Source organism: Procambarus clarkii, chromosome 5, assembly GCF_040958095.1.
Source record: "Procambarus clarkii isolate CNS0578487 chromosome 5, FALCON_Pclarkii_2.0, whole genome shotgun sequence".
NCBI lineage: Eukaryota > Metazoa > Arthropoda > Malacostraca > Decapoda > Cambaridae > Procambarus > Procambarus clarkii.
In genome coordinates this window covers 33216979-33242153 of record NC_091154.1, presented here as the reverse complement: position 1 = coordinate 33242153, position 25175 = coordinate 33216979, and the positions used below count along the sequence as shown (strand labels likewise).

At 38.4% G+C, this 25175-nt stretch overlaps 1 protein-coding gene across 1 annotated transcript; it reads left to right on the top strand.

The window, feature by feature from the left end:
* The first annotated feature begins 130 nt into the window (after positions 1 to 130).
* On the top strand, positions 131 to 21498 carry LOC138350260 (protein PBDC1-like). Its single transcript, XM_069300773.1, has 6 exons — positions 131 to 1021; positions 4070 to 4126; positions 4563 to 4640; positions 4960 to 5019; positions 10383 to 10523; positions 18177 to 21498. The coding sequence occupies exons 1-6, from the start codon at positions 704 to 706 to the stop codon at positions 18399 to 18401; spliced, it is 879 nt and encodes a 292-aa protein (XP_069156874.1). The 5' UTR covers positions 131 to 703; the 3' UTR covers positions 18402 to 21498.
* The last annotated feature ends 3677 nt before the right edge of the window (positions 21499 to 25175 follow it).

Sequence of the window (25175 nt, the reverse complement as noted above, 5' to 3'; positions counted from 1 at the left end):
GAAGACAACCATTGGACCCAGGGATGACTACCCCTTCCTCCACCCTCCAGGAAGAAAGAACCCTTCCACATCAAGACCCCCCCCCCCCATCACCCAACCCTTCCCCTTCCCCATGGAACAGCTGCTGGGGTTGTTTAGGGTGTAGTTGGCTCCTTGACAGTGTAGTGAGTGGTGGGTCAGCAAACGTCAATACCCAGAGCAATGAAATGCTCTGACATTTCGAGAGACAAATTATCATTGGGCGACGGCATTCGCAGAACATTGTAGAATCTGACACTTTATCTATGGAGGTCAACACCACCACCACCACCAACTGTGTTTATTCATTCTGACGAAGGCTATGGCAAAGCAGATGATGTAAGCCTCGTCTGTCACAACATGCACGAATGCTCCGTGAAACAGTTACATAAAGAAAAGACCGCTGAATTGAGACCAATTGGCGTGATATCCTGTACAAATTAGCCGACGTCAGGCGTCCCCTGCTGACAGAGCGTGCTCTATCATCACAAAGACATCAACCAAGAGTTCTTAGAGTTTCTTACATTCTTGTAAAGCCACTTAGCGCGCGTAGCGTTTCGGGCTACACCTCAAGCTGGCCCCCCAAGTCTCAGGTCGTACAAGTGAAGCGAAAATATTCAAGAAGGTTTAATTAGAAAGACATTCGCGAGACAAATTTGGCTAGGCAGGTGCGGGAGGTTTGAACATGGCAGAGGCGCGCGCTGCTGTTGCCATGAATGACTCGGCCGACGCCAGCTTTGAAGGCTTTCCCTCGGACTCTGTCGATTTGAGGGAGTTAATGGATAGACTGAATAAGTTGGAACTAATTCAGTCGCAGCGGCGGAAGAATATTGGGGATTTACAGGAGGAGAGCGAGTTTGTTGAGAGTAAAGTGAAGAGTTGTGAGCAGTGCCCCCAGGTTATACTAGATACACTTGTGAGTGTTGAGTCGACTGTGGAGGGTTCCTCGGGTGGGAAGGAAGACCAGGAATTACACCAAGGGAAGGAAAGAAGTAATAAGTTGGTGAGTGAGGTCACACAGAAAATTAAATAGTATAAATCTTAATTGCAACAAACTTGTGCAAAAGTAGGTGCAAATGGAATACTTGGCACATTTAACTATGCCAAATGGATTTTAAAACCTAGCCTAACCATATTTAACTTGACCAACCTAGCCTAACTTTATGTAACGTATGCTAATCCAGATTTAGCTAATATATATATATATATATATATATATATATATATATATATATATATATGTCGTACCTAGTAGCCAGAACGCACTTCTGAGCCTACTATGCAAGGCCCGATTTGCCTAATAAGCCAAGTTTTCCTGAATTAATATATTTTCTCTAATTTTTTTCTTATGAAATGATAAAGCTACCCATTTCATTATGTATGAGGTCAATTTTTTGTTATTGGAATTAAAATTAACGTAGATATATGGCCGAACCTAACCAACCCTACCTAACCTAACCTAACCTATCTTTTTTCGGCTACCTAACCGAACCTAACCTATAAAGATAGGTTAGGTTAGGTTAGGTAGGGTTGGTTAGGTTCGGCCATATATCTACGTTAATTTTAACTCCAATAAAAACTAATTGACCTCATACACAATGAAATGGGTAGCTTTATCATTTCATAAGAAAAAAATTTGAGAAAATCTATTAATTCAGGAAAACTTGGCTTATTAGGCAAATCGGGCCTTGAATAGTAGGCTGAGAAGTGCGTTCTGGCTACTAGGTACGACATATATATATATATATATATATATATATATATATATATATATATATATGTCGTACCTAGTAGCCAGAATGCACTTCTCGGCCTACTATGCAAGGCCCGATTTGCCTAATAAGCCAAGTTTTCCTGAATTAATATATTTTCTCTAATTTTTTTCTTATGAAATGATAAAGCTACCCATTTCATTATGTATGAAGTAATTTTTTTTTATTGGAGTTAAAATTAACGTTGATATATGACCGAACCTAACCAACCCTACCTAACCTAACCTAACCTATCTTTATAGGTTAGGTTAGGTTAGGTAGCCGAAAAAATTAGGTTAGGTTAGGTTAGGTAGGTTAGGTAGAAGAAAAAACATTAATTCATGAAAACTTGGCTTATTAGGCAAATTGGGCCTTGCATATTAGGCTGAGAAGTGCGTTCTGGCTACTAGGTACGACATATATATATATATATATATATATATATATATATATATATATATATATATATATATATATATATATATATATATATATATATATATATATATATATATATATATATATATATATATATATATATATATATATATATATATATATATATATATATATATATATATATATATATATATATATATATATATATATATATATATATATATATATATATATATATAATGTCGTACCTAGTAGCCAGAACGCACTTCTCAGCCTAATATGCAAGGCCCAATTTGCCTAATAAGCCAAGTTTTCATGAATTAATTGTTTTTCAACTACCTAACCTAACCTAACTTTTTCGGCTACCTAACCTAACCTATAAAGATAGGTTAGGTTAGGTAGGGTTGGTTAGGTTCGGTCATATATCTACGTTACTTTTACTTCCAATAAAAAAAAATTGACCTCATACATAATGAAATGGGTACCTTTATCATTTTATAAGAAAAAAAATTGAGAAAATATATTATTTCAGGAAAACTTGGCTTATTAGGCAAATCGGGCCTTGCATAGTAGGCTGAGAAGTGCGTTCTGGCTACTAGGTACGACATATATATATATATATATATATATATATATATATATATATATATATATATATATATATATATATATATACATATATATATATATATATATATATATATATATATACATATATATATATATATATATATATATATATATATACATATATATATATATATATATATATACATATATATATATATATATATATATATATATATATATATATATATATACTGTATATATATATAATATTATAATATAATATATTTATATTAATATTTATATTAATATAATATATATAATATATTTATATTAATATAATATAATATATATAATATATTTGTATTAATATAATATAATATGTATAATATATTTGTATTAATATAATATAATATGTATAATATATTTGTATTAATGTAATATAATATGTATAATATATTTGTATTAATATAATATATATAATACAGTATATTTATATTAATATAATATATATAATATATTTATATTAATATAATATATATATAATATATGTATATTAATATAATATAATATATTTATATATATTATATGGGTTTTATCAATTAGGATGCAAACTTAGTTGAAGTGATATAATTTCACTAAAAAAACCTTACCAGAAAAAAGGAATCAATGGAGAAAGTACTTAGGGAAGGTAATAATACACTAACATACCCATATATATTATTTATGTGCAGTATATGGTGTAGTGTTGGTTAATTGTGTAGTGTTAGACATGTCTTAAGAAGGGCAGTAACATATATAATCACGTTAAAAAGGTTAAACATTTTGAATATGGCATCACTAATATAATGGAAATTTGTGGAGGATTTTAAGAGTTTATTGAGCAAATTATAAAAGTTGCCAATATCTAATGTCCTATAACTTAAGAGAGGAACCTTGTAAGACTTTTTGAGCTCCCACCAGGCTCTGACCTTAAGAATGCAACTTGTAATGGTTAACTAACTCTCAGGTACTGTACCCATTTACTGCTAGGTGAATAGAGGCAACAGGTGAAAGGACTTGCTGCCCAAACACTTCTGTCAGTAATTGAACCGAGGACATAAATGATTGATCACGTTTCCTTTCACCAAATGCCCCTGTACACTAGCAGTAAATACTGTAGGTTCTCGAGATTTGGGCAGCTGTTATGGGGAGTTGCTTCCTGGGGAAGATCAGTAGTTCAACCTTGGGAGAACCTCAAAACAAGCCTAAAGTACATATATGTACTGTGTACATAGACGTCCTGTCCCTGACAAGATGAATTAATGTTAACTCATTTGATGCATATTTTTCAGACATCTGAGGTTTTGCTCAAAAAGATGCCTACCCAAGCAGAGATTTTTGCGGAGCTGGTAAGATTACTTTAGCTTAGTTTTACTGGGTATTCCATATACGAATACTTTATAGTTTTCACTTTTTTTTTTTAGCATTTGTATTTCGGTTTTAAACATTCAGGATGTCTATGGCAGTGTAAGACAATTCATGCTGTAGTCATGTAGCTCCTTAGTGGCAGATTTACAAGTAAATGAGTCCAGTACTCTATAGCTGTTCAAAAAGATTTCCACATGTACTGACACCAATGGATAATAACTGTAATGTCTTAAAAATTATATCATAAGAATTTTTCTTGCATGAAGTGTATGTACAGTTTGTGTGTGTGCGTATTTATTTATTGACTGATTGATTGATTGGACAAGCTACCAAAGAATTTATTCAATAGATGTATCACAGTTTCATATACAATTTATAAATTGCAGGCAGCTTTAATATTTATCTTTTTCTTCTCAGGGTATCCCTGGAGGGGTGGAGGCTTCGGCTGGTGTGGGTGGAGGGGCAGCTATTAATGCCGAGGAGCTTGGAAATGATGTAAGTATGGTACTGTATGTGACGTTGACCAGAGTTGAGATAGAGCTCATTTTCAGTGTTATTCCTGTTTTCATTTATTCTTTGTAAATTAAAAGTATATAATGTTTCTAATTATTTTTATTTAAAACAAATATGAAGCTAGATTTATTGACAATATTGAAATATTCAGAAGTGCTTAATAAATGTAGAAAGCTGCTAAAGATTTCCAGCATACAAGTTACAAATATTAAATATATATATTTATGTTTAAGAATATTACTACAGTAGCAATATTTGATAACTTTAACATGTGGTTATCTGATATTTAACTTTCTTTCAGTCCACCATGGAGGAGCTCTGGGCCATGAAGGCAATGGAACATTCAGAAATTCATTTTAATGTAAGTAAACATGCTTTAAAAGGTGTTGTTAATATTGGTGTAATGAGAGAATGGTTTGATATTGATGTAGGTGCTTACTAGGGTTATCATGTACCCTTGGTAGATAAATACACATAATGAACAAATCCACAAGGGCCTTGATGAGGGTGCTAACCTATGCGCTGGATGTTCCCAGACACGCTCTAGTCAACTGTGCCATGACATGGTATAAGAATTGCAACCTTGAGTGCTTCTGCCCCCACAAGGGTCCCGAGGCTTCCACTGAAGCCTAACTGGGGTTTCACACAGTTCCCCCATGCACTTGGGCTCTGTCAACCAAATAGTTCTACCTCTGATGGGGGCTTCATTGACTACTTCAATACACTTGAATACAATACAATACAATTGACTACTTTACTATACTGTACACAGAAATTACAATAAGGTGATATATCAAATGAACAAATCCACAAGGACCGTGATGAGGGTGAATTACCTTCATTGCTTATGATTACTGTAGCTGCTTCCTGGGGGTGTGTAACAAAAAGGAGGCCTGGTCGAAGACCAGGCCGCGGGGACGCTAAGCCCCGAAATCATCTCAAGATAACCTCAAGAAGATAGTTACCCTCACCAAGGCCCTTGTGGATTTGTTCATTTTATATATCACGCTATGTTAATTTCTGTGTATAAATACATATAGAAGTGTACAGTATATGGATGTGGTCACGAGGGAGGTCAAAGTGGAAAATGTTGTGAAGCTAACATACGAAAGCAGTAACTGGAGTAGTCCTGAGTCAGATTTTTGGTATGCAGATGATGTCCTTTTAACAGAGTGATAATGATTTACGTAGAGTAGTTGAAAGTTGTATTGATGTGTATAAGAGAAAATATACAACATAATATTTCACTAATTTCTTTGTCATCCACAGTGTATGAATCTTCACTCGTTCAAATAGGTCCGTTACTGGCAGTGGTTTTTGCGTTTGATTTTGCATATGTGAAGAAATATTTTGGGGTTTTCTTAATTTTTTGAATTGTTTTCTGTTCTAGTTGCCTTTCTTCAATCTGATATGAGTGTTTCAGTTTCTGCTCTGTTTCTTCAACCTCCCTGTTTAAATTACTCCTTCTTTGTACTGTGAAAGTCGTGTCTGCCTAAGCATTTCCATTATTTTTTCCTTCTTTTATAGTGTCTTCTGCATTCTCTTCCTATGTTGGACCTCTTTTTGGCTGTCCTCAAAGAAACATGTTTCAGACAACTTTATATGCTTCTGAAGTCAGTTTTTCTATTCCTTCTGTAGGATTTTTATTACTTAGAACAGTTTCCCATGGAATGTTCAAGTTCTTTTTATTTTCTCCCAGTCTATTCTTTTATTATTGAAATTGAATTTACTGAATAACCCCTCATGCTTGATCATTGATTCAGGTCTATTCTGAGTATTGATGGTAGTTTGCACTTCAATGAGCTTGTGATTGGAGTATGTGGTATCTGAAATCTTAATGTTCCTGATTATGTCTTCATTGTTTGTGAATACCAGATCTAGAATATTTTTGTTTCTAGTTGGCTCCGATATCTGCAAGTTGAGTGAAAATTTGTCATCCGTCTTCTCGGATGTTTCACTGATTGTTTATCACTTGTTTCTCTATTTACTAGAGTATTGGTTGAAAAACTTGATAAGTCATATAATTCACATAACACATAGAGGAAGAGATATATAACACAGAGGAAGAGAGATTTAACATTCAGTACCTTCCTCCCTTGAGTAAAAGTGACCATGACTTTTTGGGAATAAAGTATGGAATGTGTTTTAATCTGGAGGAAAATGAGGAAGTTGGAACAGTTGAAAAAACTGATTTCAGGAGAGGACATTATGGGGTGAACAAATCCACACGGGCCGTGACAAGGGTTCGAACCTATGTCCAAGAAGATCCCAGACGCTGCTTTAATCATTTGTTCATTTGATGCATCACCCTATTGTGATTTGTGTGTGTAACATTATAGGGTACTCAGTACTTAGAATTTTTCTTAAGGAATTTGACTGGAAAGACTTATTGTTAGGCAAAAAAGTAAATGAGATGTATGTCAAGTTTTTTTATATATATGATATAGGCAAAAATTTTTGTTACATCAAAGCAGAGATGTAGAACTAGGAAACAGGATTGGTTCAACAGAAATTGCAAGAGGACCCGAGACCAAAAAGAGTTGGAAATGGAATCAATCTAGGAAGAGGCCAAACCCCAAACATACCAGCAATACAAAGATGCAAGAAACAACTACACGGCAGTGAGGGGAAAGGCGGAAAGAAATTTTGAGAAAGGAATAGCGGACAAATGTAAAACAGAACCAGGTCTATTCAATAAATTCAATAACAAAAAATTGCAGGTAAAGGATAATATTCAGAGGTTGAAAATGGGAAACAGAGTCATGGAAAATGGAAACGAAATGTTTTTTTTTAATATATACAGGAGTTCTTACATTCTTGTACAGCCACTTGCTCACGTAACATTTCAGGCAAGTCCTCAATCCTATGTTCCCCGGAATACGACCCCGCCAAATCGTTTAACAACCAGGTACTTATGTACAAAATGAAATCTTCGGAGAACCAGACACCATAAGAATTTCAGAGAACTACATAGAGGTATCTAGAGATGAAGTGGGAAAAAATGCTCAAGGAACTAGTTAAGAACAAAGCAGTTAGCCTGGATGGAGTTTCACCATGGGTTCTGAAAGTGTGTACACATCTATCTGAATCTGAAAAAGGCTTTTGACAGAGTTCCATATGTGAGGTTGTTGTGGAAACTGGAACGTATTGGAGGAGTGACAGGTAGGCTTCTGACACGGATGAAAAATTTTCTAACCGACAGAAAATTGAGGGCAGTAATCAGAGGCAATGTATCGGAGAAATGTCACAAGTGAAGTACCACAGGGTTCAGTTCTTGCACCGCTAATGTTCGTTGTCTACATAAACGATCTACCAGATGGCAAACAGAATTATGAACATGTTTGCTGATGATGCTAAGATAATATGGAAGATAAGAAACTTAGACGATTGTCATGCCCTTCAAGAAGACCTGGACAAAGTGTATGGTGCACCACTTGGCAAATGGAATTAATGCGAATAAATGCAATGTTATGGAATGTGGAATAGGAGAACATAGACCCCACACAACCTATAAATTATGTGAGAAATCTTTAAAGAATTCTGATAGAGAGAGATCTAGGGGGTTCTAGATAGAAAACTATCACCTAAGGACCACATAAAGAACATTGTGCGAGGAGCCTATGCTACACTTACTAACTTCAGAATTGCTTTTAAATACACAGATGATGAAATAACAAAGAAATTGTTCTCGACTTTTGTTAAACCAAAGCTGGAATATGCAGGGGTTGTATGGTGCCCATATCTTAAGCACATAAACAAACTGAAAAAGGTGCAAAGACATGCAACCAAATGGCTCCCAGAACTGAAGGACAAGGGCTACGAAGAGAGGTCAGAGGCACTGAATATTCCAAAACTAGAAGATAGAATGCACAAATGAATGATAGAAGAAAGAGATATGATCACTGAGCAAAATAGTAACAAGAATTGAAAAAATTGATAGGGAAGAATTCCTGAGACTTGGAACTTCAAGAACAAGAGGTCATATATTTAAACTAACTAAACAAAGCTGTTGAAGAAATATAAGAAAATTCACTTTCACAGAGTGGTAGACAGTTGGAACAAGTTAGGTGATAAGGTGGTGGAGGCCAAAACCATCAATAATTTCAAAGCGTTATATGACAGAGTGTTTGGAAGATGGGACACCACTAGCATAGCTCTCATCCTGTGACTACACTGAGGTAATTACATGATAATGTTTCAATTGATGATTGGTTTACCTGGTATTCTTCATTACAACCATTCAGAGTAGTGAAAAGCATATATATAATGAACAATGGTGTTGGGCTCTGAGCGATGACATATGGTCTGATTGGCACCATATAAGTGAGAGTATAAGATTGAAACAAAAGGCATTAGCCAACAGTGTGCCATCCGAAGATGACAGCAGGCGCCTAGTGCACATAATGCCTGATAATGGTTCACTTGATTGGTATACCTGGTATACCTCGATTGGTATACCTGGTATACCTCATTGCAACCATATGGAGTTCTGAAAACCATATGAACATCATTGGTATACATGTGTAATTATGATCGAATTTTAAACAATGACTGCATTCACTTAGTAATTCATGATGAATACTGCATTCACATGATAATGTAACCATGAAAAGATAGCAGGATTTTTTCATGGGTCAAGGTACGCTCCATTACATCTACAGAGAGCTGTTATATCCTTCTTTGCATTATTGATTTCGGGGCTTAGTGTCCTCGACCAGGCCTCCTTTTTGTTGCACACCCCCAGGAAGCAGCCCGTAGCAGTTGTCTAACTCCCAGGTACCTATTTACTGCTAGGTAACGGGCATCAGGGTGAAAGAAACGCTGCCCATTTTGTTTCCGCCTCCACTGGGGATCGAACCCGGAACCTCAGGACTATGAATCCGAAGCACTGTCCACTCAGCTGTTAGGCCCCTAGCCTCCACTCATTTCCAAAACAACCAGTATAGCATACCCAATTCCTTGATACTTGGCCCTGTGGGTGTCCGCAGACTAGGATTCTGAGGGTCAAAATCCAAAGTCAGATATTCACCAGGCATCTCGGTGTTCGGTAGCTTATTTCTCGGGAACCACTGAGTGTTGCAATCTGACATTATTAGATGTGGTAGCAGGGTTTGAGTACTCTTAATGGTATTTTCTTTCCATGTGTCCGGACACTAGGATCTGGTCACCCATGTTCAATGACTTGTTCTACAAGAACCATTGGCCGTTATGGTTTGATATTAATGTGCAAGATAATATGGTGTGTTGGCATTCGTTGGTGGCATTTTAAATTTATTTAGAGATGCAATATAGTACTTAATTTTGATATCCAGAGACTGGAAAGTGGGCTGATTTTGGTACCATCTCTGAACACCATTTATTACCCATAATGCACCATTCTAGGTATCTACCCAGGTCATCCTGCATTTTAAGGACTGTACATCTGTCTTAAAAAATTTTTTAATGTAATCTCTTACATTTGCCAATAGAAAAAATGTTGATCTTTGTAAGAAGTATGTACTGAATAATTGAAAAAATATTGTTTTAATATTTATTCTACCTGGTTTCTATTAAATGCTGTTAATGTTTCATTACATTTTTAGTGTACTTGAACAATTCTTGGCATTTTTGTGATTTCTTTTAATAGGCACTATTACTTTCTTTGAACATTGGCACCGCAAAGAGTGGTGAGTTTACCCAAAATTTATTGACCATTATAATTAAAATTGACTTTTTTTCCAATAGCTCCTGTGTGCAGTTGATCCTAAACTGCTGAGGCTTACCCCAAAGGATGATGTCATCTATAGTGCCTTCAGAAAAGAATTTCCAGATTTTAATGTTGCAAAGTTGGAGGAAAAAGATCTCAAAAGTTCAGAAGCAAAGGAGGTCAGTGTATCATTTCATTCATATCATTTATTTTCCTCTATACGTATAAATAATGTATATGTACCACATTAAGAACAGCAAAGGTATTGATCCTTTTGTATGATAGGAATAAGTGGAATGCTGTACACTACCTGGTTGATGGGGTTCTGGGAGTTGTTCTACTCCCCAAGCCCGGCCCGAGGTCAGACTTGACTTGTGAGAGTTTGGTCCACCAGGTTGTTGCTTGGAGCGACCCGCAGGCCCACATACCCACCACAGCCCGATTGGTCCGGCACTCCTTGAAGGAAACAATCTAGTTTCCTCTTGAAGATGTCCACGGTTGTTCCTGTAATATTTCTAGTAGGACGTTGAACAACCGTGGACCTCTGATGTTCATACAGTGTTCTCTGATTGTGCCCATGGCACCTCTGCTCTTCACTGGTTCTATTCTGCATTTTCTTCCATGTCGCAGTACTCCAGTACGTTGTTATTTTACTGTGCAGATTTGGGACCTGTCCCTCCAGTATTTTCCATGTGTATATTATTTGGTATCTCTCTCGTCTCCTTTCTAGTGAGTACATTTGGAGAGCTTTGAGACGATCCCAATAATTTAGGTGCTTTATCTCGTCTATGCGTGCCGTATATTTCTCTGTATTCCCTCAATTTCAGCAATCTCTCCTGCTCTGAAGGGGGAAGTGAGTACTGAGCAGTACTCAAGATGGGACAACACAAGTGATTTGAAGATTACAACCATTGTGATGGGATCTCTGGACTTGAAGGTTCTCGTAATCCATCCTATCATTTTTCTGGCTGACGCAATATTTGCTTGGTTATGCTCCCTAAACGTTAGGTTGTCGGACATCATTATTCCCAAATCCTTGACATGCTGTTTTCCTACTATGGGCAGATTCGATTGTGTTTTGTACCCTGTATTATGTTTAAGATCCTCATTTTTGCCGTATTTGAGTACCTGGAATTTATCACCGTTAAACATCATGTTATTTTCTGCTGCCCAATCGAAAACTTTGTTAATATCTGTTTGTAGTTTATCAATGTCTTCAGCAGAGGTAATTTTCATGCTGATTTTTGTGTCATCTGCAAAGGATGACACGAAGCTGTGACTTGTGTTTTTGTCTGTCTGATATGAGAATAAGGAACAGCAGTGGTGCAAGGACTGTACCTTGAGGTAGAGTTTTTAACTGCGCTCGGACTCGATTTTACTTGACTGACTGTTACTCTTTGTGTTTTGTTCGACAGGAAATTGAATATACAGCATCCTACTTTACCAGTTATACCCATTGACCTCATTGTGTGTGCAATCACTCCATGGTCACATTTGTCGAATGCCTTAGCAAAATCTGTGTACAGTATATGACATCTGCATTATGTTTTTCCTCTAATGCCTCAGTTATTTTATCATAGTGGTCAAGTAGCTGTGAGAGGCATGATCTCCCTGCTCTAAATCCATGTTGGCCTGGATTGTGGAGGTCATTGGTTTCCATGAATCTAGTTACCTGACTCCTGATCACTTTCTCAAATACTTTTATTATGTGGGACGTTAGTGCAACTGGTCTATAATTCTTTGCCAATGCTTTGCTACCACGCTTGCATCTGGTATCTCCCCTGTGTCCAAGCTCTCCCTCCGCACTATACTGAGTGCCTGTGCTACTGGCACTTTGCATTTCTTTATAAATATTGAATTCCATGAGTCTGGACCCGGGGCTGAGTGCATGGGCATATTGTCAATTTCTTTTTCAAAATCTGCCACGCTCGTGCTGATATCAGTTATATTTACAGGTGTTTGAGTATCATTCATAAAGAAATTGTCCAAATCTTCCACTTTCATGCTGAATATCGGAGAGCTAAACATGTCCTCATACTGCTTTTTTAGGATTTCACTAATTTCTTTGTGAAATTAATTTTTAAACTAATTAATTTTAATTAATTTCCTCAGTGTATGAACCTTTACTAATACGAATAGGTCCAATACTGGCAGTGGTTTTCGCTTTTGATTTAGCATATGTGAAGAAATATTTTGGGTTTTTCTTTATTTCTTGAATTGCTTTCTGTTCTAGTTGCCTTTCTTCAGTCTGATAGGAATGCTTCAGTCTGTTCGATTTCTTCAATCTCCCTGTTTAAATCCACAATCGCTTTGATCTTGGCCAAAAGGCTGAGAAGCGATAGGAATACTGTACAGTGTATACAATTTGTGGATGTAAATGACAGTACCCATATGGAATAGCTGAAAGCTCTCTCTAATTTTGAAGTTTTGGTGCTCTTAAGGGTTTACCAAATGAGCTTGTGGTTCTGATAATGTCTAGGGGTCTGAGCTTGTGTGTGGGATTCGTGTCGTTTGTGCTCAGTGTCCTTGAATTTTCTTGGGCAGATCTATAATTCATCACCTGAGCATCATGGTGAAAGGTGGCCATTAGTGGACAGTTTTCAACCTTGAGACTTAGTCTGGTGCCTAGGCTCCTTGGCAGTGTTGTCTGATGGGTTTCTGTGGTGTTTGGGTGGTTCAACACGTACAATTGTACAGTCTACTGACTGCTTCACTTCTCTTTAGGGCTTAGGTTCAGCAAACGTGTCCTCAAAGTACAAGCGTGTTCCACCAGTGGTCTTTGGCATATCACAATTTATAGTTAGGCTGGGACCTTGCTCTGATGTGCTGGTTGTATTGCTGCTGTCTATATGTCCTTTCATAGTTACTTTGGTGTTTGTTGGCCCACATGTCTGTTCCTGACATCATTTGTATGGACAGCATTGTTGCTTATGTTTTCAGAAATAGTTTAGAGATTTATGCCACTCTGGCTGAAGGAAGTGGTTGGTTCAGGGTTCAGTAGTTTTCTCCCTTGCTGTCATTTTGACCTTGATCTTATAGCTGTTACCTCTGGACTTATTAAAGCATTAACGGATAAGAATTTTCTTTGTGTCACTTCTAAGGGTGTTGACAGGACATACCTTAATAAAAAGGGCATTTTATTTATCTTACATACTCACCATGTTCAAATGTCGATTTCACCCTAATGCTTGTGAAATATGTAGACAATTGGGTGTTAATACTTTTTAATTCTGTCTAGGTAATTTGCCTATAAAGCCACAAAGATAGCAAGTGCTAACACTTATAGGAGTTAGCGATCTCGGTTGCCGTTTTAAGATTTACAGTATTAGCCACCAATGAGAACTTTGGCAGAGCCCTAATTTTGGTTGGGGATACCTGTCCTTTGTGAACTGAAGGGAGGAAATGTTATTCGGTTCCATTTCTTTGGTTCCCTTGCCCTTAAAAGAGGGCCAAGCAGAGTCCTTGAGTACACACACAGGCATGTTGAGGATTTCCCTGTTGTTCTGAATGGATCTTTGAAGAAACCTAAATGTTGATTAGACCAGGCACAAATATCTTGGGATCTTCAACCCCCACATTTGATGTACCTAACCTATTTACTTCGTGGCCTAAAGCAGTATATGGATAATAATATCCATATATGGATATATATTTAGTATATGGATAATAATATCCATATACTAAAGCAGTATATGGATATTATTTGGCTACAGAATTCGTCTTGTGACAATCTATCCGTGACTTCCCATCAGGTCACGAAGTAAATAGGTAAGGTACATCAAATGTGGGGGTTGAAGATCCCAAGATATTTGTGCCTGGTCTAATCAACATTTAGGTTTCTTCAAAGATCCATCCAGAACAGGGAAATCCTCAACATGCCTGTGTGTGTGTACTCGTCTTGTGTTGTACCATCTTGAGAACGACTTGATACTCGCTTCCTCGTTCAAAGCAGGAGAGGTTGCTAAAATAGAGGGAATACAGAGAACATATACAGCATATATAGACACAATAAAGCACCTAAATTATTGGGATCGCCTCAAAGCACTTCCAAATGTACTCCGTAGAAAGGAGATGAGAGAAATATCAAATAATATACACATGGAGAATACTGGAGGGCCAAGTCCCAAATCTACACAGTATAATAACAACATACAGTACTGGAGTGAACACTATTGAAGAAAATGCAGAATAGAACCAGTGAAGAGCAGGGGTGCCATAGGAACAATCGGAGAACACTGTATGAACATCAGAGGTCCACGGTTGTTCAACATACTCCCAGCGAGTATAAGAAACATTGCCGGAACAAATATAGACACCTTCAAGAGAAAACTAGATAGTTTTCTTCAAGAAGTGCCAGACCAACCGGACTGTAATAGATATGTGGGCCTGCGAGCCGCTCCGAGTAATAACCTGTTGGACAAAGGTCTCACAAGTCCAAAGGGAGAAGAACTCTCAGAATCCCATCCAGGTCCAGGTACAAGAGCTACCAAGTCACCCACAAGGTAGAGGCAATTCATTAGTCAATGCTTGGGTTTCTGCTTTCATACTGGCATCTGGCATGACATCTAGGAACTGTTGAATGTGTTATGCATGTACAGGTACTGATATGCAGTATACATATATATACACACTGTACATCCCTAAAGGCATTCCTGTCTCTGTCAGAAGTGGAAACCTGATTACATTCCCTCTTCTTCCCTGCGTGTAAGAAGGCGTCTTTCCTGCCACAGTTTCCTTTTCCGTGTTCGTTCTTGCCTCTCCTCAAATCTCGGTATCATTGTCAGCTGATCTTGCTATGGAAAGGTAAGGTTAGGATGACCTAACCTACCACTCTGACCCAGGGAGTGATGTAGGGTTACATAAACTTCAGCTCGGATAGTTTAAAAGGTTGGCAGGCTAATCCCTTTCCTGAGAAGTTATGTACCAGCTTCAGGTCTGTTAATCACACGAAAACAGGAGGGATTGAGTGACACAAGCTGGAGATAAAGTTGATTGATTCGGTGTGTGCTGTGGCTGTCTCCCTCCCAGCTGTAAGATGTAATTATCAGAAATGTTTAATGTAATGAAAGGTAAGAATTGCCTGAATGTCAGTGATAGTGAGATTCCAATGTACTGCTTTACCCTGTGAAAGTGTAGATTACAGTATTTTGGAACAGGTCACAGAAAGTGACTGTCTAGATCAGGCATGTCAAACATGCGACCCTTTGCAAGCACATCTACAGTCTGCATAAAGGATACTGTAATGTGGTCATTTGGTTATGGTTTGGATTTGAGTAAACTCGCATGCTTCTGCCAAGGCAGACGAAAGCCTGCAGATAGAACTATTAGAAATTTAGTCGGATTTTACAATTGGAGCAAAGTACAGTACAGTATCTTGAAGTGGGGTCTGACGACCTAACGTTTAGGGAGCATAATGAAGCAAATATTGCGTCAGCCAGAAAAATGATCGGATGGATTATGAGAACTTTCAAATCCAGGGATCCCATCACAATGGTTGTATTTTACAAATCACTTGTACTGTCGCGTCTTGAGTATTGCTCAGTACTCGCTGCCCCCTTCAGAGCAGGAGAGATTGCTGAAATAGAGGGAATACAGAGAACATATACGGCATACATAGATGCAATAAAGCACCTAAATTATTGGGATCGTCTCAAAGCTCTCCAAATGTACTCACTAGAAAGAAGACGAGAGAGAGATCAAATAATATACACGTGGAAGATACCGGAGGGCCAAGTACCAAATCTACACGGTAAAATAACAACATACTGGAGTGAACGATATGGAAGAAAATGCAGAATAGAACCAGTGAAGGGCAGGGGTGCCATTGGCACAATCAGAGAACATTGTATAAAGATCAGAAGTCCACGGTTATTCAACATCCTCTCAGCGAGCATAAGAAATATTGCTGGAACAACTGTGGACATCTTCAAGAGAAAACTAATCATTTTCTCCAAGGAGTGCCGGACCAACCGGGCTGTGGTGGATATGTAGGCCTGTGGGCTGCTGCAAGCAACAGCCTGGTGGACCAAGCTCTCACGAGTCAAACCTGGCCTCATGGCAGGCTTGGGGAGTAGAAGAACTCTCGGAACCCCATCAACCAGGTTATCTTAAGACGAGTTCGGGGCTTAGTGCTCCCACAGCTCAGTCCTCGACCAGGCCTCCTTTTTGTTACACACCCCCAGGAAGCAGCCCGTAGCAGCTGTCTAACTCCCAGGTATCTATTTACTGCTAGGTAACAAGGGCTTCAGGGTGAAAGAAACTCTGCCCATTTGTTTCCACCTCCACCGGGATCGAACCCAGAACCTTAGGACTATGAATCCCGAGCGTTGTCCACTCAGCTGTCAGCGGTTAGCTGGTTTCTTTTCATACCTATCTGAAAAGTTTAAAAACTTAAGAAAGTTTGCCACTAGGATTATGGCAATGTTCTGTTCTACCTATGTGTGAACAGTTATTTTCCTTTGTGAAATCAACAAAAACTTCTCAGAGAATAAGGCTGGCTGATCAACACTTGTGATTTCTGATCAAAGTGGGAACTGCACAGACATTTCAGCCAGACATTTCATTAAAAAGGTGTCAAGCCTCAGGACAAAACACAAAAATTTTTTTGAATAGTTGTAAATAAATGTTCATTTTGAACTGTTGTAATTTTTGTATAATGTATTTGTTGCTATAGCATAGAAGTCTATGTTGCTGTTTAAAGAAAAGAATTCTTTTGTTAAATTAAACTACAGTACTTCATTACATTGCATTCATGAATGTGGCCAGCTGCTAAACCATTTGTATGCACATTGTATGTTTCTAAATAGTACAAATATTCTGTAATGATTTTTATTATTTTTTTCAATAAGTTGTGGTGTGTGGCCCTCACGACAACACAAATGTGACCCATATGACCCTCGGTTTTGCTGGGTCTAGATGGTGTCCACCACTAAGAGGAAACATCTTTAACTCTCCTGTGACATGTATCCTTTGCCATCAGTCACCTTAAGAAGTTCAAAGATTCACCAGAGACAAAGGTGGTGGCAGTATCAAGAAGGTTTTAAGTTAGTTTTTAAAGGACTTAAATTGTGGCAGTGGTTTGCGGAGATATAAATTGTGACAGCATGTCGAATTGTTGTAGTCCCTCTTAGTCGTTTACCTCCTTGTAAAATGTTCTAATTTTCAGGACTTTCATGTGTCTTGCTTTCTAAATGTCCCTCATGGCCATTTGTTTCTCAATAGAATTCTTATTGAATGATACATTCAATATTAATCACCTCGTGCTTTTGTTCTCGTATTGGCATCCTCAGTGATATTTAGCACATTTTGAATATCCAGCAACAATGATGGTGCTACATAGTCTCCCTGGCTAGGTACCTTCTTTATATAATTGCTTGATAGCTATGTGGGGATGAGGGCTACAAAGCCGAACAGCCACATAGACTAATCAGTTACCAGGGTAGCCTGACCTCAGGCTAGGCTACAAGAGTTTAAAAACAAAACAAAACAAAAAACTAATAGATTGTAAGGTAAGAGGTCAACTCATACTCCATTGTATACATTTTTGGATATTCTAAATGTCTTTACATTGTTTATTCCCATTCTATATTGTCATTTTACTGCTCAGAATTGGATAGTGCAAAATATTTCCATGTAGAATCAAGATCTGGCTGTACTTTATCATGAAAATCAGGCTGGCCTTTGTATAGCCTTGTATTATACCAAGTGGGTACATCACCTTGGTCTTTGGTGCTAAGAAATATCAACTTCAGTTGTAAAGGTAGGCACTGTAACATTGATATGCTATTACTGTATTTGTAAAGGTATCTCATGTCATATGTTTTTATTTCCAGAAATGGAGACCATTTTGTATCGCCTTTGAGAAGGAAATTGAAGACTATAGTTTTGCCACCCTTGTGCGCATAGACACCAATGATGAATATTCTGAATCGAATACAATCCTTGTTACTCGGATACAGTTTTTCTGTATAGAAATTGCTCGCAACAGGGAGGGACTGAATGACTCTATTAGGACACAGTTCAAGCCCAAGCCTCGTTCCAAGAAGACACAGCAGTGACAACAAGACTGGAACTAATTCAGATTACAGTACTGTAGGAAAATGTACAGTATGTTCGAACCTTCTTAAATATTCTATTATTTAGCGCTATGAAATTATGAGATGACCGAGTATTATCTTTAAACTTTTCAGCATGGGAGAGTTCCTACATGATAAATGTGCCTTTTCTTATTACACGATGTGCATCTTTTAACTGGTGAACCAGTAAAATACTCGCCTGAAATGTGTTTTTCCCATAATTTATATTTTATATTTTTGTACAATTGTAAAACCTACAGTAGGTTAGGTTATTAAGGTTGTTTTGATGTAATACAGATATGGAGTTACTGTACTGATATACTGATGTATAAATACATGTCATGACATGGAATTTTGCTGGTATAGATGGAGGTACTGGAGCTTCAACCAAGGACAATTTAAATGCAAAGTGAATGCTAATATTTTTTATTGTTGCTGCTGCAGGCAGCTACTTTATTTTACACACCCATACTCATCCTGTGGGCGGTAGTGCAGAAGAGAATTACTTAGGACAGTCTTAATCAAACCTTGACAGAGTTCTTTATATTAACAATTACATATAACACACACCTTGTAATTAAAATGACAGCTAAGTATAAACTTTTGCATTGCAGCATTTATGTATTTACTGAAGTGAAATCTGAAATTCTTGCATTGTATCCATATATATTATCATTTTGTAATAGGATGGTTTGCCATTTCATGCTGTGTGAGCTTAGCTTTATCTCTAAATGGCATACTTTACCCAGTTGTGTTTACTTGGGACACACCTATTGTGTGTGTCCCTGTCTTTGTCCATTCACTATGTAGGTTCGCTGATAATAAATATGTCAGATAAATGGGATTGACTAATGAGCAAAGTGCAGTATATTGGTCCATAAAATCAAGGTTTTATTGAAATTGATTTAAGATATTGCAGCAAGAATATAGAATATATTTGTGGAGCCAATGAATGTTGGATAGATTCCAAGAGCAGGTATGGATAATTACTTGTTGCAAGGGTAGAAGAGTTTTCATTAGAACTCTACTATAGAAATGGATTTATTTGTTCAAAAAATTAAACTTTTTGGTAGATTGTCAGTTTGTAAACTACAGTATACTTTTTGTTATGCCTTGTGAGAGTACGGTATAGGATTTTTCAATTTACAGTAGGAAACTTTGTTTCCAAAATGACACCAGCAGTTTGACTGCAATTAGCATGTCAAACTGCAAAGAAACAAAATTTCTTGCACAGAAAGAAAGGTGGGCTTTTTGAATAATTTTATATGATCATTTTTAATAATCATTAATCTGATGAGTCCATTTTTGTATACATGCAAGTGTGGCTTCTTTGGTAATTCCTGAATTTCCATGAACATAAACATGCTGTCTTTGTTGTATGTATTGCTTATTTCTAGATGGCAAAACAGAACAGTTTTTAATCTGGTCATGAGAACTGTCTTCTTCCAGCAGTAGATTAACCTATCACTTGGGAGAGCTAAGGCAGGTACAGTATTTGTGTTCCATCTCTGATTTGGATATTGTATTTTATATTGTTCTCTGCTAACTTTGGATAGATGACTGGCAGACATATGATCCCCAGAACAATCACATTGTATGTATATCTCCATGGCTTTTTTCATTTTCTTTTTTTTTTTTTACCCCTATATAAAAAAAAAATTTGTCCTAGTTACATATTGGCTTAACTCATTGTGCTTACATGTATACTGTATTTGTGATAGACAACTGTATCCCCCCCAATTATCACGATAAAGATACTGTCTGATTCTTAATCCTTCAATATAGATACAATTTTGTGCTCATGTATAGGCATTCTATGTACAGTAATGTGCAAGATTTTTTTGATTTTCTGGGAGGGCCTCTTCAGCAGTTTGAGAGCTACCAAGTACCCCACCAAAATAGGGCATTTCATTGGTTAAATGCTTGATTTGTGACGTTAGTAATAATTAGTATTCTTGTACTGGTCTAGTACTCTAGAGAGTGTAATTACTTCAAACATCAGTAAAATGGGCATGCAGTTGAGCTGTTCACTTTATCTGAGATTGGATTAGATGAAAATGTTTAACTCCTGTAGTTATGGTAACTTGTCATATTACTCCAAGAGTGTTGTCATTCGACATTTTCCTGTGAGAATGTCGACACCAGTGTTTGAGGTGTGATCGGTGAGCGAGACATCTCATGTCAGCGAGAGTAACCTGGAAACAAAAATATGATTGTTAATAATTGCGAAAAAGGGCATTTAATTTGTTATAGTCCAGTTTAATTCGGGGCACTTAATGGAGTGCCGCCCTGCTCTTTATTGTCTGAACTGCATTGTCCCTCTTACGGTTGTGCAGATCCTTGCTGAATGTCCCGACTTTTGAATATCCCACAGTTTTGACGGTGCTACACAGCCTCCCTGACTTGATTTCTTTTGATAATTACTTGCTGTAATTACTCATTGTGTGTGTGTGAGAGAGTTGTGAAACCTAGACACTATTTGTACTTGTTAGTATATACCCTACAGAATGTGCCATTTTAAGCATTCAGACAGTAATTACTTCAAAATTACAGGTATTTTACTAGAAAATTAAGATTGTATAGATGCATTTGGTTAGATGTTGACTGGTAATTATTAACAGATGCAGAATACATTGATACTAAGGTTAAGAATGATAGGAACTTGTCATAAAGTACATAGAGATATCCATTTAGTTATGCATTCAAAAGCAAGTTGTTACTGTATCGTCAGTAATATTAATGAAATATTTAGGATGTTTTCAATGAAAGCTTAAATTTTTGTAGGAACACACCTTCCTGGGGGAAAGGGGGGAAAATCCTGCTGATATTGTATCGAGGGGAGAAAAATCTGTTAATAAAATATCAATAAGATTCCACTCTTTCCCCCCCCCCCCCCAATGGAAGCGGGTTATTAGAAAAACTTAAGCTTTCATTATAAACATCCGAAATATTTCCTTAATTGATGATACCGTATGTAGATTTAGATTATGTATCGACTTTCTTCATTTTCCTGCAATTTGGATATATAAAACGTTTATGGTGTTATTGTAATGTATAGCATAAATAAAACATTTCAACAGATTGCATTTGATTTAATAATTGGTTACATAATTTGAATATAACATTTCCAGAATTTGTTCAATTGAACATTTTCATAATTTGTTCAATTGAACATTTTCATAATTTGTTCAATTGAACATTTTCAGTTTGTTCAATTGAATATTTTCATAGTTTGTTCAATTGAACATTTTCATAATTTGTTCAATTCAACATTTTCATAATTTGTTCAATTGAACATTTTCATAATTTGTTCAATTGAACATTTTCGGAATTTGTTCAATTGAACATTTTCGGAATTTGTTCAATTGAACATTTTCATAGTTTGTTCAATTGAACATTTTCATAGTTTGTTCAATTGAACATTTTCATAAGTTTGTTCAATTGAACATTTTCATATGTTCAATTGAACATTTTCATAATTTGTTCAATTGAACATTTTCGGAATTTGTTCAATTGAACATTTCCAGAATTTGTTCAATTGGACATTTCTATAATTTGTTCAATTGAACATTTCTATAATTTGTCAAATTAAGCTTTGAATTTTTTCAATTGATCCTTTCCGGAATTTGTTTAATTGAACCTTTCCAGAATTTGTTCAATTGAACACTTCCAGAATTTGTTCAATTGAACACTTCCAGAATTTGTTCAATTGAACATTTTCATAATTTGTTCAATTGAACATTTCCAGAATTTGTTCAACTGAACCTTGAACAAGCATTTGATTTCAACTTCATGTGATTTTCAATTACATATTGTACACTTCAAACAGCTGGAGAGGATTAGTTCTACAGTTGTGGCCACTGCATTCCTAGTTTCTCCTAGCATTAAGGTGGGTGTTATTAGGGTGGGAGGGTGTTGGTAAGGTGCGTGTTAGTAGGGTGGGAGAGTGTTGGTAAGGTGGGTGTTATTAGGGTGGGAGGGTGTTGGTAAGGTGGGTGTTATTAGGGTGGGAGGGTGTTGGTAAGGTGGGTGTTAGTAGGGTGGGAGGGTGTTGGTAAGGTGGGTGTTATTAGGGTGGGAGATTGTTGGTAAGGTGGGTGTTATTAGGGTGGGAGTGTGTTGGTAAGGTGGGTGTTAGTAGGGTGGGAGTGTGTTGGTAAGGTGGGTGTTAGTAGGGTGGGAGTGTGTTAGTAGGGTGGGAGTGTGTTGGTAAGGTGGGTGTTAGTAGGGTGGGAGGGTGTTGGAAAGGTGGGTGTTAGTAGGGTGGGAGGGTGTTGGTAAGGTGGGTGTTATTAGGGTGGGAGGGTGTTGGTAAGGTGGGTGTTAGTAGGGTGGGAGGGTGTTAGTAGGGTGGGAGGGTGTTGGTAAGGTGGGTGTTAGTAGGGTGGGAGGGTGTTGGTAAGGTGGGTGTTAGTAGGGTGGGAGGGTGTTAGTAGGGTGGGAGGGTGTTGGTAAGGTGGGTGTTAGTAGGGTGGGAGGGTGTTGGTAAGGTGGGTGTTATTAGGGTGGGAGATTGTTGGTAAGGTGGGTGTTATTAGGGTGGGAGGGTGTTATTAGGGTGGGAGTGTGTTGGTAAGGTGGGTGTTATTAGGGTGGGAGGGTGTTGGTCAGGTGGGTGTTATTAGGGTGGGAGGGTGTTGGTCAGGTGGGTGTTAGCAGGGTGGGAGAGTGTTGGTAAGGTGGGTGTTATTAGGGTGGGCGTGTGTTGGTAAGGTGGGTGTTATTAGGGTGGGAGGGTGTTGGTAAGGTGGGTGTTATTAGGGTGGGAGGGTGTTGGTAAGGTGGGTGTTAGTAGGGTGGGAGGGTGTTGGTAAGGTGGGTGTTAGTAGGGTGGGAGGGTGTTGGTAAGGTGGGTGTTATTAGGGTGGGAGGGAGTTGGTCAGGTGGGTGTTATTAGGGTGGGAGAGTGTTGGTCAGTTGGCTGGAAAGGTGGGTGTTATTAGGGTGGGAGGGTGTTGGTAAGGTGGGTGTTAGTAGGGTGGGAGGGAGTTGGTCAGGTGGGTGTTATTAGGGTGGGAGAGTGTTGGTCAGGTGGCTGGAAAGGTGGGTGTTATTAGGGTGGGAGGGTGTTGGTAAGGTGGGTGTTAGTAGGGTGGGAGGGAGTTGGTCAGGTGGGTGTTATTAGGGTGGGAGGGTGTTGGTCAGGTGGGTGTTATTAGGGTGGGAGGGTGTTGGTAAGGTGGGTGTTATTAGGGTGGGAGGGTGTTGGTCAGGTGGGTGTTATTAGGGTGGGAGGGTGTTGGTAAGGTGGGTGTTAGTAGGGTGGGAGGGTGTTGGTCAGGTGGGTGTTATTAGGGTGGGAGGGTGTTGGTAAGGTGGGTGTTATTAGGGTGGGAGAGTGTTGGTCAGGTGGGTGTTATTAGGGTGGGTGGGAGTGTTGGTAAGGTGGGTGTTATTAGGGTGGGAGTGTGTTGGTAAGGTGGGTGTTATTAGGGTGGGAGATTGTTGGTAAGGTGGGTGTTATTAGGGTGGGAGAGTGTTGGTCAGGTGGGTGTTATTAGGGTGGGAGGGTGTTGGTAAGGTGGGTGTTAGTAGGGTGGGAGGGTGTTGGTAAGGTGGGTGTTATTAGGGTGGGAGATTGTTGGTAAGGTGGGTGTTATTAGGGTGGGCGTGTGTTGGTAAGGTGGGTGTTATTATGGTGGGAGATTGTTGGTAAGGTGGGTGTTATTAGGGTGGGAGATTGTTGGTAAGGTGGGTGTTATTAGGGTGGGAGATTGTTGGTAAGGTGGGTGTTATTAGGGTGGGAGATTGTTGGTAAGGTGGGTGTTATTATGGTGGGAGATTGTTGGTAAGGTGGGTGTTATTAGGGTGGGAGGGTGTTGGTAAGGTGGGTGTTATTAGGGTGGGAGATTGTTGGTAAGGTGGGTGTTATTAGGGTGGGAGATTGTTGGTAAGGTGGGTGTTATTAGGGTGGGAGATTGTTGGTAAGGTGGGTGTTATTAGGGTGGGAGTGTGTTGGTCAGGTGGGTGTTAGTAGGGTGGGAGTGTGTTGATAAGGTGGGTGTTATTAGGGTGGGAGATTGTTGGTAAGGTGGGTGTTATTAGGGTGGGAGTGTGTTGATAAGGTGGGTGTTATTAGGGTGGGAGATTGTTGGTAAGGTGGGTGTTATTAGGGTGGGAGATTGTTGGTAAGGTGGGTGTTATTAGGGTGGGAGTGTGTTGGTCAGGTGGGTGTTAGTAGGGTGGGAGTGTGTTGATAAGGTGGGTGTTATTAGGGTGGGAGATTGTTGGTAAGGTGGGTGTTATTGGGGTGGGAGATTGTTGGTAAGGTGGGTGTTATTAGGGTGGGAGTGTGTTGGTCAGGTGGGTGTTATTAGGGTGGGAGGGAGAGTGTTGGTAAGGTGGGTGTTATTAGGGTGGGAGGGAGAGTGTTGGTAAGGTGGGTGTTATTATGGTGGGAGGGAGAGTGTTGGTAAGGTGGGTGTTATTATGGTGGGAGGGAGAGTGTTGGTAAGGTGGGTGTTATTAGGGTGGGAGGGAGAGTGTTGGTAAGGTGGGTGTTATTATGGTGGGAGGGAGAGTGTTGGTAAGGTGGGTGTTATTAGGGTGGGAGGGAGAGTGTTGGTAAGGTGGGTGTTATTATGGTGGGAGGGAGAGTGTTGGTAAGGTGGGTGTTATTATGGTGGGAGGGAGAGTGTTGGTAAGGTGGGTGTTATTAGGGTGGGAGGGAGAGTGTTGGTAAGGTGGGTGTTATTATGGTGGGAGGGTGTTGGTAAGGTGGGTGTTATTAGGGTGGAAGGGAGAGTGTTGGTAAGG